Below are 19698 nucleotides of genomic sequence, written 5' to 3'. Positions count from 1 at the left end.
ATTCAGAGCAAATTCAACCATAAGTATTGAGTTTAAGGTTGAATTTGCAAATGCGACTACTTGAATTGAGTGCCAAGAAGTTGTGTTTGGCACTCATTGAGTGGGGACGTTTTTTGGTCGCTGATTGTGCATCCACTTTTTAATAGAAATCGATGCATACGTAAGGAAAAATCCCTGAAGACGAAAGTCTTCGTATACTGCGTGTTGCCAGTGATGACTTACGGATCCGAGACTTGGTCGCTAAGTCATCATCATCATTTTCAGTCGATAGCCGTGACTTCTAAACAACACGATTTTGAGCCCCCTGCATCCTTGCAATCGTCAGTCCAACTTGTGGAAGGTCGACTAACACTGCGTTTTCCGATGCGGAGTCGACATTCTAACACCTTGGGACCCCAACATCCATTGGATCTTCGAACTACATACCTCCTCGCATAATTATGCCCCGGCCATTTCCAATTCAGCTTTGCGACTTTTTGATCTATGTCTGACTGACTTTTTGAGCTATTTTTGAACTTTGGCGCTTCTGCGGATCTCCTCATTTCTGATTCGATCTCTCAGAGATACTCGAAGCCTAGCTCGCTCCATCATGCGCTGAGTGACTCTTTTTAACCGACCTCAAAAAAAGGAGGAGGTTCTCAATTGAACGCGTATGTTTTTTTTTAATGTTTGTTACCTCATAACTTCGTCATTTATTAACCAATGTTAAAAAATATTTTTTTGTTCGAAAGAATATACTTCTAAATTGGTCCGATTCAATTTTCATGAAAATCGGTTTAGTATTGTTTTGTTCAACTCAAAATAAATGAAGTCGGTTAAAATTTTATGTTTAGTCTCCCACGGCACAGGGGAGACTAACATTCCCCTGTGCCGTGGGAGACTAAACATCCAAACAACAGACTAACATTCCGAAAGACCACAGTATAAAAGCGAATAAATATTATGACTTAACAAATGATCTAACTAAAAATGACTATGTAGTTAGTCTGTACGCCGTAGAAGACCTTTGCCTCTCTAGAAGTGCAGCTAGTTCTATATTAGAACGAATATCCAAAGCTGTTCTAATAGGATCTTACCAAATTTGGCTAGGCAGGGAGAACAACACGAGCAGAGAAGAGGAGTGTTATTTTTTTTTTATTCATTACAAGTTAGCCCTTGACTACAATCTCACCTGATGGTAACTGATGATGCAGTCTAAGATGGTAGCGGGCTAACTTGTTAGGAGGAGGATGAAAATCCGATACGTCTTTGCCGGTAGGGTGGTAACTAGCCACGGCCGAAGTCTCCCACCAGCCAGACCTGGACCAATTAAGAAAATCTCAATCGGCCCAGCCGGGGATCGAACCCAGGACCTTCGTTTTGTAAATCCACCGCGCTTACCACTGCGTCACAGAGGTCGTCAAAGTGTTGATCGATCGTCAAGGAACTCTTTAAGCCTACATCCAGAAGTCAAAAGTCCTGGACTTTGCTTAGTGTTTTCCTCTCTACCACGCAATGGACGCATCACCTGCACCAATGGTGAATCCATAGAATGCTAAGATATTCGTCTCATTATTTGATCAATTAAAATGCAGTCATCTAGTGTGCACCTACCTTAACAGTACACAAAAAATACCCAATCTCTTAATTCGCGCAATGCGCATATCGGATACGCTTTTGTGTATTCTTTTAAAATAATAATGGCCGCTAAAAGGATTTTCGTATTTAAATATATTATTTATTTACAGGTGAAAAAGATTACGACCTGTACTTATCCATCGATATAATATTATATAAAAGTTTTATTCCTGTATCGTCAACGATATTGAATACTATAGACATGCTTTATAGTCACCGCAAAAAGTGATGTGAATTTGGCTGGGGGGCGTGCAGCGATGAATAAAAAACCCACGACTGGTGCACCTCTCACTTTACCTACCGCACGCACGATTTCACACGCAGTCTTTCCCCCCGTCGCCCGCATATCATGGCAGTGTCATCAACGAAATTGCCAGACTATAGTAGGGGATCTTCGAATCTACTGAACCGATTTTGAAAATTCTTTTACCACTAGAAAGTCACGTTATTTGTGAGTGTCATATTTTATCCCAGGAACAGGAACTACGAGGGGGTAGTGTCCTAGGCTATTTTATACCAGTATTCCCATTATAACAGGAAATACGCGGAGGAAACCGCGGAGCGTCGGCTAGTCGTTTAAAAATACACACTTTGATCTATTTTTAAGACTCTTTTTCTTAAGACAAAAAGAATAATTACCAAAATACTTATCACAGTACTTTTTTACATTTTTCTTGAACAACGTTACAAAAGAAACAATTACAACAATTAAGCCGCGAAATGCTTTTGCAAGTGATTACTAGAAATGATTTCGTTAGAAACAACATCAAATCTAGGTTTCTTCGTCATTGACCCACAAGAAAAAATTAACCTTCGCCCCAGATAGATTAGAGGAAAATGCGCGTAATCTAGGAAAAAACAGATTTCCCAAATCCGCTATTAGGGTTCCGTAATGAAAATCACTAGAAACGTTGAAAATCGAATCTTTTAAAAAAAAAATCATACATTTTTTTCCTTATTATATTATATTCACTGACTCGATGGTCCAGTGGTTAGCCTATGTAGCTTCAGAAAACGATGTCCTGGGTTCAAGTAATTTTCCTCTTTAATTTAATTAATTTCCCCGGTTACCATGTCCTTCAAAGAAGAACACAAGAATCATACTTGGACAATAAAATGGAAAATTATGGTTTGAACAACTTCAAAGGAAAACTAAATTTTCTAGGCAAACCTATAATCTAGACCGCATTATTGATTTATATGAGGACAAATAATAGTCAAACGCAAGCTTATCCAATGAAAATTAAAAGAATAGATAGGTATATATAAAAGAACACTTTAAAGCCGAACATAGAATCTCTTTCTTTTTCAAAGTCGTTTAAAAAGGTACATTTATATTTTGAAGCTTTAAAAGGGTCTGAAAAATACAAGTATCAACAAATTGGTCTTACTCAAATCCGCCATATCAGGTCTTTCTTACGTAAATTCGTCACAGTTCAAAAAATATTTCTCGCTTGAACGAATCTTGCTAGGCACCTTATTTCATAACTCATAGATTACAGATTAGAGATATACTTATAATTCACAGATAGGACAAAACTATTAATAATAATTATTTATTAATATACAATACAACTACACGAATATACTTGGATTGTTAAATTACCTAGGATACATACTTTTTTAACAATACCTAGGATTTTACTTTTCAAAATTAAATTACCTAATAAATAAGGGCATGTTTGGATGAGTTTTTTGGCAATCCTAAAAGCAAAGTCACGCCTAACTGCGGTTTTTATAAGCGAGATCAAATTATCCGTTAACTGCGGTCGACCAGATATTGAGTGACGTTGCAGTTAAATATGTTACCTTATAATAGATACAAGTTTATGTTACTCATAAGTACCCATGACTAATAAGCAACACCCTGGAACGCTAAATCGCTTGGGAAGTAGCTACAACCGAAGTCTACCAGACGAGGACGATTCATATTTATTTTCTGTTCACAAATCACATATTTTGAACTATCAAAGATTCAGAGCATTTTAGTTAGTTATGTCAATGAATACAAAATATCTGAACCATTATTTTAAAGAGGTAATATGATTTTTAGTTTGTTTGCTACGATTTTACTCAAAAAATACTCAATATATTTAAAAAACTAGTAGATGCCGCGTGGTTTCCGTTTCCGTAGGAATACAGGGATATAATATAGCCTATAGCCTTCCTCGATAAATGGGCTATCTAACACTGAAACAATTTTTCAAATCGGAAAAGTAGTTACTGAGATTGGCAAGTTCAATCATACAAACAAACAAACTCTTCAGCTTTATAATATTAGTATAGATTATTTCACCATTACAAAGCTGCCGAGTACCTTAATTACTACTCGCAAAACTTCACGGTCTCATTCCCGTGGGAATAAGGGAATAAAATATATCTTCTATTACTCCCTGATAAAATAGCTTTCTATTAGTGAAAGAATTTTTCAAATCAATGTAGTAGTTTTGAGTTTATTCGTTTCATGAAAAAATACAAATCTTTGCTCTTTATAATATTAGTTTAGTTGTAGACAAATAACAATAACACTGCAATAGATCCTCTAACATTCAGTTAAATCTCCTTGTTACGGAACCCTTGAAACAATTAACTTCTCGACCGTACATTTTTTACTGTTTTCAGATTATTGCCTTAACCATGGGCCAACCTATTGCCAAAGTCGGTTAATCATGGAAAAATCTTACGCTGATCGCTTTTTAATGTTGTTTCTTTACGATCAAGTCCAGATTATGGTGATATCGAAGGCCTTTTATGGGTGCCATTGTCAATTTCGTTACTTGTGGGGCTAATTTTATTGCGACATTGCTTTTTGACTTTGTTTTTAGAATAACGCATTTCAAAGGAAGATGTCAGACGATTGATTTTTGTCAGACTTGTAAATACCTTTATTCGACCTGTATTTGAGTGTTATTTTTATTTAATCTTTACAAGTTAGCCCTTGACTACAATCTCACCTGATGGTAAGTGATGATGCAATCTAAGAAAAAATACACACCCTTTTGGCTTCTACACGATATCGCACAGGAACGTTAAAAGGCGGTATGTCTTTGCCGGTGGGGTGGTAACTAGCCACGGCCGAACCTTAATCGGCCTAGCCAGGGTTCGAACCCAGGACCTCCGTCTTATAAATCTACCGCGCATACCACTGCTCCACCGAGGCCGTCAAAGTTTCACGTATTTTAAAATGCAAGGATAGATAAAGGCGTGTTACATGGATAGTCGGAATTATTTGAATTACTTAGTATGAAAACATAAAATGTTTTTATTTTTTTAGTTAAAAAATTAGTTATGGAGTTCGGATCCTAAAAATGGACTTGTCAACACCTTGAAGTTATAGGAAATACTACCGAGCACCCTGTATTTTCTTGTAACCTATTTTAAAAGTCTACTTCAGAACCTGGCCTGGCTTGGCTTCTTATGGGAAAAGTGATATTGTAGAGCTAAAACCTACTACCTACAATACCGCCCGTATTGTGGTAGCAAGTTTAGAAGTTTTAGGGATGTATAGTCTAGCTTAAACCTACCACAAGAACCAACAAGCTTCGACCAATCGACCAGAGTAAGCTTAACTCATGACCTCTTTGCTACAAAGCAAAGCTTTACTGAGAGGTCACTTAAATTGGTCACCAGCCGCAACTACGATTTAATAACTTTAATAGAGCATGGCCGAAACCTTGGCTCCAATATTGGCCCTCAGACCAAATATAGTACAGGACCTGCCTCGCTAGACGTTACTTTTCTGTCAAAGTATATGATCAAAGATCTAAAGCGATTATAAAAACTGTCTCTATAGAATCAATGTTAAACAGTTGTAATCGTGTTCGTCGGTTAAAGAGCTCCGTAAAAATACCTTTTTGTGTAATTGAATTGTGTAGAAAACGGGCAAGAACTTCTAGTTTAGTATAAGATATATACCAAATCTAAGCTCGTTTTCCTCAGAAAATGACAGTCAATTTTGTTCGTGACTATGAGTGCGATACAGGTCCTTCTATAATTGGTCTAAGCATTGGCCCAACGTCCATTGTAAAAGACATTAGCAGTCGTTACGCTTTAATACGTAATAAATGATTTATGGCGGTGAAACGTGTTTCACAACGTTCAGTGTTTTTTTGTGGACCGTACTCCCATTTTTTCACTTAGTTTTTTACGAGTTATTTTTTTTTATTATTATTTTCTTATGCGACGGTCTAGAGCTACACATCCAAACGGAATGGGTACATAATAATGTGATGATTGTTTTTGATAGCGTGTTCTTATCCTAACGGAAGTCATAGAGGACGGAAATTGACTAGTTTCTAAGTTTTGACGGCCTCCGTGGCGCAGTGGACTTACAAGACCGAGGTGCTGGGTTCGATCCCCGGCTGGGCCGATGGAGGTTTTCTTAGTTGGTCCAGGTCTGGCTAGTGGGAGGCTTCGGCCTTGGCTAGTTCCCACCCTACTGGCAAAGACGTACCGCCAAGCGATTTAACGTTCCGGTACGATGCCGTGTAGAAACCGAAAGGAGTGTGGGTTTTCATCCTCCTCTTGACAAGTTAGCCGGCTTCCATCTTAGATTGCATCATCACTTACCAGCAGGTGAGATTGTAGTCAAGGGCTAACTTGTAAAGAATAAAAAAGTTGCTAGTAGTTTAATGTATAACGAATTTTTAAGATAAGATCGGTTTTTTTTTTCATTTCTAGATTTTATCAATTTAATGAAATTAGAAGCTTCCAAATGAACTTTTGTCCTGTATACATATTTTATAGACTTTTCTAGTTTTATTTTCGCGTCAAAAACTAGCTACTTTCTGTAAAGTCCAATCTATCTGTGCCCAAAATTAAATGGTTTAAGACAAACAGACATTTACTTTCTGTTTCTTATATCTTATTATATTTATAAACTAGCAGACGGCCCGAGGTTTTACCTGCTTAGTTCTCGTTCCCATATGAATACGGGGATACACTTTGTCTATGACACTTATAAATATAGTGGCTTTCTATTGGTAAGAGAATTTTGAAAATAGGTTTAGTAGTTTTAAAGATTATCCCCTCATAAATCACTTAAAATATTACCACAATATCTCGAATTGCATTCTAATTACAGCCAATCACAACACTGTTCTTCAAACTGATAAGTCTTGCGATTGGTCAAAACGCATGAGTTCCACAGACGATATCTACTAGATAATCTTATTAAATTGAAAATACACGTACGTATAATCGTTGTTAAACACGCCAGTAAAACGTAGCATCATTAAGCAGTTAACAAGAACGAATCCTGCTAACAACGCGCGGTGGTATGTTTATCAAGATTAAATTTCCTCTGTTCTAATACACCTGTATAACGCTTTGTTTATTATTTAAATTTGTGAAAACATACGAAGTAAAAGAGTACTATAGGTCTTTGAGACAAAGCTCGTCCATTGAATATTTATGCTGCCAAGCATTACTGAGATTCGGTCTAAAGCTGCTGGTGAAATTACAGATGTAGTAATTTTTCTGATCATGTAGATAGCCGTAGGCTACTTAATGGGACCTCAGCGGCGTCACCAGTGAGTTTGGGCGAGCGCAGAAGCATCGCCTGATGGGGTGCGATACCTCTGGTAAACTACACTGTTATATGTGACTTTTATATAATAAAAAAGAATCAGAATCACCCACTTATCATTTCCTAGATATAACATATAACTAGAACTTACTAAATACTGTTCTTTTATTACTATTGCTTTATAAATTTTTAATTGGTATAGTACTACAAACCGACATAATTATTTCACTTTTCAAAAATGTAATAAAAAACGAAACATGTCATTATCACGCATATGTTTTTGTAAATCAACTACAGATTTCCATTAAAATTTGAGACTCGCTCACCGAATATGGTAAAAACATATCAGATAATTTCCGAAAACATAATATTCGTTCGTAAACCATTATCTTAATTCTTTATCATTAACGCAGCGGGTCCGCGCGCAATTTAACCCCGTATATTTCGAGTATCAACCCTACAATCAGGGTTGCCCATTACGCAATTTCACACTCGGAGCGTCACTTCTGACAGCTGCATGCGAACACGCCCTTCGTATTAGCGTCTCTCGACTAATTATAATCCCGTATGCTACCTGCCTAATTATTGGTGTTGAGTATAGTGTCTGTCAATCAAATTGAACATTTTATAATAATATATTTTTGATTATTAAACACTACCTGACGCCTGCGACAAAGATGCATAAAACTCTGTTTTCAAAACCCTTAGGAACCATGGATTTTTTCGGGATAAAAATTAGATTTGTTTTGCTAAAATTTATCTTAATCCGTTCATTGATTTAGACATGGAAAGGTAAACAGACAATCTCTTTTTCTTTTGTAATTATAATATTAGTATTAGTAGGTATAGATGGTATTTTTAGAAAGAATGAGACGAATGGAAAAGATTGACATATTTTTCCGATCCCACATAAGTGGTATAGGGGAAAGGAGATGATGAGATGGTATGTTTTTAACTGACTTCAGAAAAGGAGGACGTTCTTAATTGGTCGAAATCTTTTTTTTTATGTATGTTCACCGATTACTCGAAGACGCCTGAGCCGTATTGAAAAATTATTTTTTGTTTGAAAGGGTATGCTTTTTAAGTAAGATGATCAATATTCCCCTTTCATGCTTACATTGAGTACGACAATAGTAGAGCAAAAATTGAACTTGGGACCTATTGGCTTTGAGGTCAACCGTCAACCGCTGAGCTATTGAGATTTATAGTCACCTTTTTTTGTGATAGAGACCTTCCTTGAAAGTGCTACCATTACCACCTTGCTTATTTTTGTGACCAAGAATTGTCAGCTTGGAGTAAGAATAAAAAAAAATTAGAACCTACTCCGTTTAAAAGAAATCGAACCCATTATTATTTATTATTATTATTATTATTATTATCAACCCATATTCGGCTCACTGCTGAGCTCGAGTCTCCTCTCAGAATGAGAGATTGAGATTAGGCCAATAGTCCACCACGCAGGCCCAATGCGGATTGCAGACTTCACACACGCAGATAATTAAGAAAATTCTCTGGTATGCAGGTTTCTTCACGATGTTTTTCCTTCACCGTTTGAGACATTTAATTTCTTAAAATGCACACAACTGAAAAGTTGGAGGTGCATGTCCCGGACCGGATTGAAACCCACACCCTCCGGAATCGGAGGCAGAGGTCATATCCATTGGGCTATCACGGCTCAAACCCATCACCTAAAGAATATTAGTCCAGCCACTTGAATATAGTATTGAGAGGTAGTATTAAGTGCAGACTGAAGTGAATAGTCAAGACTCCAGAGTAATATTCACATCGGCGTGCGTCCATACTAAAATGTATGACAGATTTGAGAATCAGTTTAGAAAATATATTTTAAAAACTGTGACCAAAATCTTGAAAAATTAAATAAACTAATTTTTAGTTCATATCTTAGCTAATTAAGTAATCGTAATCACTTAATTAGCTAAGTGAATTGATATTCATACAGCAGAACCTAAATCTTGTTACGCTTTTTATGGATTTTGCTAAAATTCGATGCTGTTTCTTAGGAAAAATAATAAATTATATTTTTTCTTAAAAATATAACTTCTAGGCACAGTAAAAATATATACTGTGTTCTAGGTATACGACTAGACACTTCAAATATATTTATTTTAGTATGATTGGGTGAACTGAAACTACTAAATCTACTTAACCAAAACTAACGTTTTCATCTAAATCGTACGGTGCAGCCTTAAACATACAGAGAAAGCGAAACGACTTAGCATCCAAGTGATCGAACCCACTGACCTTTAGAGACGGACCCGTATATAACGGCTCTTATCAAATGTCAAACGCTCTTCCTTGATACGTAAAGTAGGTAAACGCACAAATAACAGATAAATAATAATAATTAATGTGTTTGCATTAATTATAAGTTTAGGTAGTTCTCATGAACCCGTATCTAGGTCGACCACATTCTACTTGTATGCAACTCACTCAGTGGTTCCTTGGTTAATTAGATTCTGAAGTCCTGGATTCAACTACCTCTTTCCTTCAAATTTATATTAATCTTAATATTGAAATGCGAAAGGTAATTCATTACTAAATTTCGAAAACCTCTTGACGAACATAAATTAAATTTGCCAGGGAGGTAGTCTATAGATAGTAGGTAGCCGCTAAGAACGGATTTTGCGATAGGGCCGGATTAAAGAAGTCTAAGGGCGGATGAAGTCGCGGGCGTATATAGTAACCTATAGACTCGCGCTTATCACAAATATTCTCTTTTGCTCAAAAAAACACAGTTCCTATTGATTTTTAAGATCATATTGGGGGATGAAAGGGGGTGAAAGTGGGGATGAACAATCGAAAATTTCAAATTATACCCGAGTGAGTTTTGAAATATAAGAGCATGGTGTGTATCAGTGGCTTTCTCATCAAAGATCCAAAAAACATAGACTACCCTCTGGACTCATTACAAGCTTTTCAGGAACAGTTTTTCTTTTTCTACAATTTGTATATAAATAGTGCTTTCCCTAGTTTTAAATCTTGTGCACGCAATGGCCTAAAAGCCCTCAATATGTATGACAAAACGATAAGCCAACGCATCGACAGCTTTCAAACAGTACCCACAAGCTTGGGAAACTGACGCAAACTTCAATATAAACTAGGTAACTGAAATTTGGGTAAGTTGGCTATGTCTTAATAAATAACTAACGGACGTCTGCGACTTCGTCAGCCTGGAATTCAGTTTTTCAAAATTCATGCGGGAACCATGAATTTTCGGGATGAAAAGTAGCTTATGTGTCAATGCAGAGTAAAATCTATTTCCATTGCAAATTTTAGGCAAATCACTTTAGTAGCCGCAGCTTAAAGTAGGAAAAAACATACACACTTACATATAAACTTTCGCCTTTATAATATTAGTGTGAAATAGTTTATACATATAGTGCTTACCTTAGTTTAAAATCTTGTGCACGCAGTGGCCTAGAAGCTCCCAATATGTATGTCAAAACGATAAGCCAACGCATCGACAGCTTTCAAACAGTACCCACAAGTTTGGGGAACTGACGCAAACTTCAATTTAATTTAGGTAACTGAAATTTGGGTAAGTTGGCTGTGAGTTCGACGTTGACCGTACATAGAACGATACACCGTTACGACGAACTTTTAGTTTTCAATATAATCCGATGTATGTGCTGGCGATGCACATTTATCTTCAAGTTACCTAAATTGCAGATAACTGAGAGGCATGGGTAAACCTGCCTTCTGCATTAAAAGCCGTAGATTCGATACCCATTAATGGTTTTTTTTTGTACCTCATACAAAAAAAAACCATTAATGGGTGTAAATAGGCCATATTATGTTTTTTTTATAAAAAATAATTTTAAAATTTTCTGGGCTAAATAGTTAAGTGTTAAATTTTTTTTTTCAAAGGGTTATTACGAATAACGTATTTTATATTAATTGATTATGAAATACGGCTAAAACTCACGTGACATTAGGTTGGAGTATGCCCGACCTGTTTGGATCGTGCCGCGATGCAAGAACCAGCTCATGACTAAGGGCCCCGTATGGGTTCGAAACTAGTCGGGCATACTCCAACCTAATATCACGTGAGTTTTAGCCGTGTTTTATAATCAATCAATACGAATAACGTATGTTTATTATAATTACTTAATAAGGTTATGTTATAAGACAAAAAAAAATAGTTAAAAAATTTTGACGTACATGAGTTTTTTTGTTTTTTATTTTTTTACATCATTGAAATTTAATGACATGGTTTTAAATATATGTAGTTCTATACCTACTTAAGATAAATAAATACTTAAATTAAATCAAATGAAAATTAATTTATATCAAGCATGCTTAGTTTACAAGCACTTTTTAAACGTCATGTGTGACGAAAGCCATGAAAGGATCTACGAACGTTCCAAAATTCTATAAACACGGAACCCCGAAAGCCTAACAATGGCAGGTAGCTAAAACCCAACTAATGGTATCGGATAGCGATGGTATATTTTGTAGTTTTAACGCGCATAAAATTAGCTTCCGACCCGGATTTTACTGTGTTAATAATTGTTAAACCATAGCTTAGCGAATAAGCGCGATGGATTGTGTAACGTAATGATTAATAGTGATGCCTTTCTATTAACTGTGCCGTCTATTATGAAAGTGTAAATATTTCGTGTTTTTTTTTTATTGAGAAAGAATACAATAAGGAACTTAAGCTAACTTATCCTAATAACTATACAAATCATGCCCACGTGGAATGGTGGCAAGAATACTGACTGCATTTCCGCGCTGGACAGCCAGGCTCAAAATATTTTGGCACTGCGACTCCGTGGCCCAAGGGTCTCCACAGCAAAAGGTACAAATATGTAACTCTCTGTCAGAGAGACATACTTGAGCCACTTACCGGTTTCAGCTTTTTCTTGGTTGTGCGGGAATCATGAATTTTTCCAGGATGAAAAGTAGCCTATGTGTTAATCCAGAGTAAAATCTATTTACATTTTAAATTTCAGCCAAATCGCTTCAGTAGCCGCAGCGTAAAGGAGGAACAAACGTACACACTTACACACAAACTTTCGCCTTTATATAATATTAGTGTGATAGAAGATAATAAATCAGTAGCAGAAGCCACGTGGTTTTACACACACGCTCACTAATACCGCGGCTTTCTAGTGGTAAAATTATTTTCAAAATCGATTCAGTAGATCCAAAGATTACCAAAAACTTAACTTCTTTATAAAATTAGTAGAGAAGATAATAAATTAGAGTCAGTTAAATTACTTGCCAACGTATTTCGGTCTATAATACACAATATTCATTCAGTTTACATGCACTTTCGAAACGTAAGTTATTAATATTATAAGATAATGGTGATAATAATTAGTCGAAAACTTAAAATTAAATTTACGAGGTTTCCAAAGCGCCTTAGCCCGAGAAGAGCCCACAACAAACTCAGCCAGGTTTTCATGTAAACATGTCACTAGGCATGCCCGAAGCTACCAGACTTATTTTGACATTGTGTCACTGTATAATTAACTAAAGTACCCCGAACGTAACTTTTTTACTCCATTCTGACCTAAAACATAACTTTTGCTCGTCGACAGTTCAGGGAGATTTTTTGTACCCACCTTGAAACCCAAATGGCCCCATCAAAGTGGAGTCTCCAAACGGTTTTATTTTTTAGGACAATTCCTGACTTCAACAACTTATTCATTAAATTTAATATAATTTATAATGGTTTTCAAAACGTTTTATTACAATACTTACCTTTCAAGCCATATATTTATTTATATATTTAACTCACTGCTAAATTTCTCTGTTTTAGGCCTTAGTCCACCACGCTGACCCAATGCGTTAAGAAAATTCTCAGGAATGCAGGTTTCCTCACGATGTTTTTTCATTCACCGTTTGAGGCATATTTAATTTCTTAAAATGCACCTAACTGAAAAGTTGGAGGTGCATGCCCCGGGACCGGATTAGAACCAACGCCCTCCGAATCGAAGGCAGAGGTCATATCCACTGGGCTATTGCGGCTCATATCCATACTACTAAAAGATAAATTATTATAATTGCCCAATTTGTGTAGAGATAAATTGGACCTTGAAGCAGAACATGGACTACTTTGTATCCCGTAAAAATCCATGGTTTCCGCGGAATTTTTGTACACAGAATTACAGGCGAACGTAGGCGTAGGCGTTGGCTTTTCATAAAAAAACATGTCGTACAGCCCCGTGCCGGTCATAGTATCCGTGTCCTACTTTTTATTATTACATGATGGTTGTACGATAAACGGACCGTTTTAAGTTTTATCGTAAACTTTTTTCGTCCAAAGATCGCCTATAAAGGCGTTTAGGACTTCTGTCTTCTACCGTTGTTTCATAGATTACTTTTTCTCGTACATTAAACAAAACTAGAAACTTCTTATATGGTAGAATTCATAAATAGTTCATTCATTCCAAGATTCATTCATTTTAAGTAAGATTCTATAAAAGCGCTTTTGAAAAGCAAGTCTGTCAGAGAATAGAGACTTAACTATCAGTCAGAAGTAGATTCTCTGGAAAAGAGCTACTAAAAACTCAGCAGTTACAATTAAAAAAATATAGAGATGTAAAAATTACAAAAGCGAAATATGTAGTTAAAATTCGGATAATGGCCCAAAGTCGCCGACATAGCTGGACGAGTAGAGTAGCGAACCTGAAGTAGGAGTGGGCGGGACACATAGCCGATGGACGTTGGGATCCCAAGGTGCTGGAATGGCGACCCCGCACTAGAAAACGCAGTGTTGGTTGACCCACCAGGTGGACTGACGACATCAAGCGAGTCGCAGGGATTAGCTGGATGCAGGCGGCTCAGGATCGTGATGTTTGGAAGTCCCTACAAAAGGCCTATGTCCTGCAGTGGACGTCCATCGGCTGATATGATGATGAATGGTTCCTAAACGCTACACAAAAACGCGTTTTCATAATAAACCTTTTCTCAGTAAAATAGATACTAACTTAAATTTTTAACCTTATTTTGATTGTAGTTTCTCCAATGAAAAGAACTTTTAAACGAATTTGTTTTATTGAATAACTTTTGGTACGAAATGTTTTCAATTAAAAATAGTGATGTGCCAAATAAGTTGAAATTCGGACCAAATTGTGCACGAAACATATGGGAAGCTCTGTTACAATTTAGGTTGGATATGTTTATTTTAGTAATAAAAACTAGCAGGCGCCACGCGGTTCCTCCCGCGTAACTCCTGTTCTAACGGGAACATAGGGATAACATATAACCTATTATACCAACAGATAACGTGGCTTTCGAGTGGTAAAAAAAAATTCAAAATCGGTTTAATTCCCTACAACCTCACAAACTTTACGTATTTATAAGTAAGTATAGATTGCTATGAATGAATAATTGGTAGCCTTAAGTATACCTAGTTAAGTTAGCCATGTTTATTTTTAGTAAGAATAATATTTTAGTGATTATTTTTGTTTGTCTAGCTTTATTTTCACACACACATTCAAATATTGAATAAAATTATTAATATCTAGATATTAATAGTGATGCACCACTGTAGCAGTTCGTAATCGATACTTTGATAGGAACGTCACGTGTCAACTTTATAAATATATTATACAAATTCATTTATATGTGCGTATGTAAGTTTACTTTGTTACATTAAACAAACAAGGTTCTATTTAATCAAACCAACTCAGATAAATTATACAAGCCAATTTATACAGCGATAACCGCCGATGTTGAGCTATATATTTTACAACATTCGGTATTTCAATAAACGATGTGCTAATTATCAGAATTTATCGTCTTCGTTGACAGAATCAAATGTATATTTTACAACGGCTTTAATATATTATTACAATTAATTATTAAAATTACACGTCTCTTTGCCTGTGTTGACGAATAATTAATTGTTATTGTAAAACACTGGATGCTATTTTTGTTAAATGTAATGTTTTTAAGTTTTAACTAACTAGTATTGGTTTAAGTAACAAATACAATTTACTAGCTATTGAATTACGTAAATATCAAATTATATTAATCCTAAAAGCTCAGAAACTAAACAGTTATTATTGCAATTCGATTAAATTCTTCCATCTGCAAGTTCAAGATGGGTATCAAATTCTATACGGTTTTCAAGTAGGTTAGCTCATAAATGCTAAAAGCTCCTAAACTAACCGTGTTATTATTCCCTTTTCAAAACCCGTATCTACCTATTGGATGTTTGAAAATATTTCTAAACTAAATCGAACTGTGTCGAGGGCATCGCATCGGTGCGTTTACCTGTTTTTTTTTTTTACCCAACGCATGCAAGAGTGAGACAGACGACTAGAATTGTTGTTTGAATGCGTTTCGACAATGCGTTCCTACCTACCTACGGAACGAAAGCGGCCAAGACCGAGGGCGACGGTACAGACAATGCACGCAGCAAGACTGTCTATCTGGTTATAATACCCAACCGCGTGCGGGAGACATCAGTTTGCTCACCGTAAACGAAGTAGACACGGCTTTCCTGTTTAGACGGTTAACCACCCGAGCATAGCCGGTGAGGCAACCATGCGCCGCGCATTCTTGATTCTTCACCAATCCCAACCAACTTCATGCCAGTTGCGTCCCGACCAGCGTCGAGGGCGAACCTGTGTCGCACGTTATAATAAAATTATCGTACAATACAACACTTAAACAATTCAAAGTGACTACAATCGAATCAAAAAATCTTTAATCGACTTTTATTAGTCGTAAATAGTGATGGGACACGCTCGGGACCGCAGGAACAATTTTGTTCTCATACGATGACCGAAAGTTTGAGTTCGAAAAAAAGTTGTGGTCCGAATGCACTCAACAAAAAATATTATGTGCTGGTAATAGTGATGGCTTGATGGGATCGCAGTGTGACCAAAATTGTGTAGATAGTGATGTGAACTGTGATATAATTTGGCGATCGCGTAGATGATTGCCACTTTTGTGTGTGATAATATTAGTTTATTAGTTACCAAAGATTCCTGATGATCTTGTACATTAGTTTGTGCTTTATATTGGTAGTTTTAGGTAAGTGGAATATTTTATACTATACAAAGTAATCACGATATATTTACAATATTTCTAGATACAAACATGAATTAGGAAGTTTTGATATTATTGAGAAATAATTACTGAACAGTTTTGCGTTTTACATAATATACCTCGCTTCCTATATAATATGGATTGTATGCTGTGTGGTTTTTGTGTTCAATGAATCATTTATCAATTCAGAAACCGACAGAGCTGCATAATAATAGATTACTAGTTAGGTAAGCTCACTCATCCAGTTCGTATCAATTCATATATTATCGTAAATTCAATGCAATACTGTTTCTATACGGCTTTATAGAACAGTATTTCAATTATAATAGGAATATCGAATAAATCTTTGCCAAAAAAATATCAGTACATAATAATGATACTGGAAATAATTAATTATGTAATTAGGTATAATCCAAAACATAATAATATTATGTTTATTATATTTTTGACATCCCCAATAAATAATGATATAACGTTCTCAGAATACTTATAATAATAATCTAAGAAAGTTAGAAAAATGTTCGTCCCAAATGAGCATTTATGAAACGTGGGGCTTAAACATGCTTATGTCACAGCTCATTTATATATATTAGGCTTAACTTTTGTCACAATCAAATTTAAGTATGTTCCTACCTACTTACCTAATAAATAAATTACTAGAAAATATTTTACACACAATACGAATTAAGCTCATGCAGTGACTGCAAATAAAGATATCAAAGATATTGAAAAAAAGGTTTCCGAGAAATAAAAAAACAACAGATAACCGTCAGACAATAAATAAAACAACGATAATATTGATCTCAACCCGTAAAATTAACTTAACGCCCGCATAGATACAAACGATAAACGTAAACTAAACATTCGAAACTATCCGTGACTTGGATTAATTTAGTTAGTTAACTATATTTAGAGGATTTATTCGGTCCGATATATTTGCCATTCGATCCGGCTCGATGGACCAATATTTACTATGTCAATTAGTGTATTAGACAGTTTAATGCTGTGAAAATAAATGGAGTATTACCATCTATATTGGCAATATTTAAATATCTCATCTACCAAAACTATTTCGCATAATTTATATTGCAAAATGTCAGGTATTATGTGATGATTATTATAATATGGAGGCTAATATTATGGAGTTATCCATATTTGAATGTTTTTTAATTGTTATTGATGTCGTCCTAGTTCTTTGTTGTAGGTAGGTATTATTGGTAAAGGTTTTTTAAGAAAATTCAGTGTTTTTAATAGTTAGGAAGGTATATTTAAAATTTCGTCCTTATTCATACCTAATCTATGATTAGTTTCAGTAACTTTTTGACTAAGTCATTTATTTATTGCTATTATCGTACACAATATGAACATGAGTGTCAATATTATTATTAAATCAGTACCTAATAAACATAAAATAATGATTAAGATAAATTTAAAAAACTAGTTTTACAAATAATTTCGATTTACAATAAATATCAACAGAATATTATGTAAAACTACAACTTATTGTTTAAAAGCTAAAAACGATCATACACAATCTAAAAAAATATAGGTGAACAGTTGAACACGCTCAAAAAAATCGAGTGTATTATAAACACAACACTGATGTATGCAAAACATGTTGAATCGAATCTTAATGTGAACATCACATTCACGAGCCTCCGAGAATTCGAGTACCGTTAGGTTATGAAAAAGGCGTAATAAGAACATGAGCCTCGCTTTATTGAGATTCTAAGATATTATGCAAATGTGAGATAAGTTGGAGATATAAATCGCTTTATTACTTAAAATTAATTAAACTCAGAGATGGTATAGAAAATTCATTTACATAATTATAATTATTTATGGCGCGAATACCTTTTTATGACTGTTTACGATCGGCCCTAACTATTTGAATGCTCCGCTAATTTTTTAACGGATTATAACCGTGCTTTTTATGGTTTATTGCGTTATTTATCGTCATTAAATTACCTGCCAATTGAGTGAAAGTAGGTATCTTTTGTCGATTGATTCAATAAAATTTATTTGGGGCTATAAATTTTTGTGATAAAGCTATCTATCTACCTTCTTAGAATAGTGAACGGGGTTTCAAGTATAAATAGCGTTGAGTATCTCTACTAAAATATGTAGGTACTTGACTGAATACCACTGACTTAATGATCTTTATATAATGATTTATTTATTTTGCTATCATCCGCGTAAATTCGGCGAACCCATGCGACAACGTCACCCAGGTCCGACAAAATACTCTCTACGTACGTTTCACCCCGAAACCGGGGCATCCTCAGGAGATGTTGACTCTACAACGTGCAATTGCACGTTGTAGAGTCAACATCTCCTTTTCGCGGATGATAGCAAAATAAATAAATCATTATATAATCATGATGAACTTCCGCAAAGTAACGCCTGCTTCTATCCAATATTAATGATCTTTTTTTAATCCTTCTCATTATATTCTGCAATACTAAGTAAGATGTGTTTGTGTTGTAACTTAACATCTTAGCGATTTTAGATATATTGCAACCGACTTAAGTTACTTTCTGTTTTTAGGTTATTTTATTTTAACAAATTTTGCTTAAAATTAGTACTGTTAACAATAATAAGATTAATATAAAAAACTTTTTCCTAATTTTAATTTCGTAACAAAATACTATCGATATTTTGGAACAAAGGGTGTCGCATCACTATAACAAATAGACCGAACTTTATAAATATGTAGCAAAATATTTAAAGAAAGTATTATATTATATTTTGTTCATTTCTTAAACATAAATATTTCTCCAAATTGTAAAAATAAAAAATAAATCTCTTGCTAATAATTCTGTCGATCGTAACAAAAAATCTCCCGTACATTTCTCACCGAATCTAAAATAATAAATCGAACGGTTCCGCCGCGTATTTTCAATTGGAATTTTTTGAAAGTGGACAGACAAACCGAGGCAAACGAAATTATGTGAACGTGATCAGGCCGCACGATTTCTGTCCCTGTTAGGAATACTTTTTTTTTATTATATCAGAAGACGTGTTCGGCGTATTAGGACGCGATATTGGTCTGAGTTTCAGGTCTGGCGACTTTTAGTTGGTTGTAATAGTCCAAGATCCGGTGATATTTACAATAGGTTAGTTGACACTTTTTTCAAATGGTCTTAAATTGTTTATTATCGTTCTACTAGATTGAAAAAAAAATATCATATTTTTTTCGAGACGCGTTATCATGAAAATTGATGTGGAGCTTAAACCCAATCGGTTTAAACTCTATTACCTACCACTAACTTGTAACCCGTGTTGAGAATTTTAAGTAAAAATTTCTTAGATGAAAGAATAACTTAGTATTTACGCATCCAGAATCTCGTAATCCACAGCCATATAGATTAACCACTGTACCAACGAGACAGTTGATATTAATAATCGAGAGCTTGAAAGTAATCAACTGTAATACTAATAATGTTCACCGGTTCCTCGACTATGTATAAGCTTATAAGCTTTTATTTGCCCGTAGTTATGAACTTCTTGCTGTTTTTTCTCTA

The 19698-nt window shown here is 35.1% G+C and overlaps 1 protein-coding gene across 3 annotated transcripts in view; it reads left to right on the top strand.

Moving 5' to 3' along the window:
* Positions 1–19698, top strand: part of LOC112055973 (uncharacterized) — a 743744-nt gene that overhangs the window by 663378 nt on the left and 60668 nt on the right. The window contains exon 1 of one of the 3 annotated variants that reach the window (XM_052889304.1): positions 15698–16159. The exons of the other annotated variants lie outside the window; for them this stretch is intronic. Within the exon in view, the coding sequence (XP_052745264.1) occupies positions 16117–16159 (43 nt within the window). The 5' untranslated portion in view covers positions 15698–16116. Of the gene's footprint in view, positions 1–15697; positions 16160–19698 lie in introns of those variants that run through there. 3 annotated transcript variants of the gene reach the window in all.

The sequence above is a fragment of the Bicyclus anynana genome, chromosome 25, assembly GCF_947172395.1.
Source record: "Bicyclus anynana chromosome 25, ilBicAnyn1.1, whole genome shotgun sequence".
Classification (NCBI taxonomy): domain Eukaryota; kingdom Metazoa; phylum Arthropoda; class Insecta; order Lepidoptera; family Nymphalidae; genus Bicyclus; species Bicyclus anynana.
The sequence above is the reverse complement of the archived record's forward strand: the minus strand, read 5'-3'. Positions and strand labels throughout refer to the sequence as shown.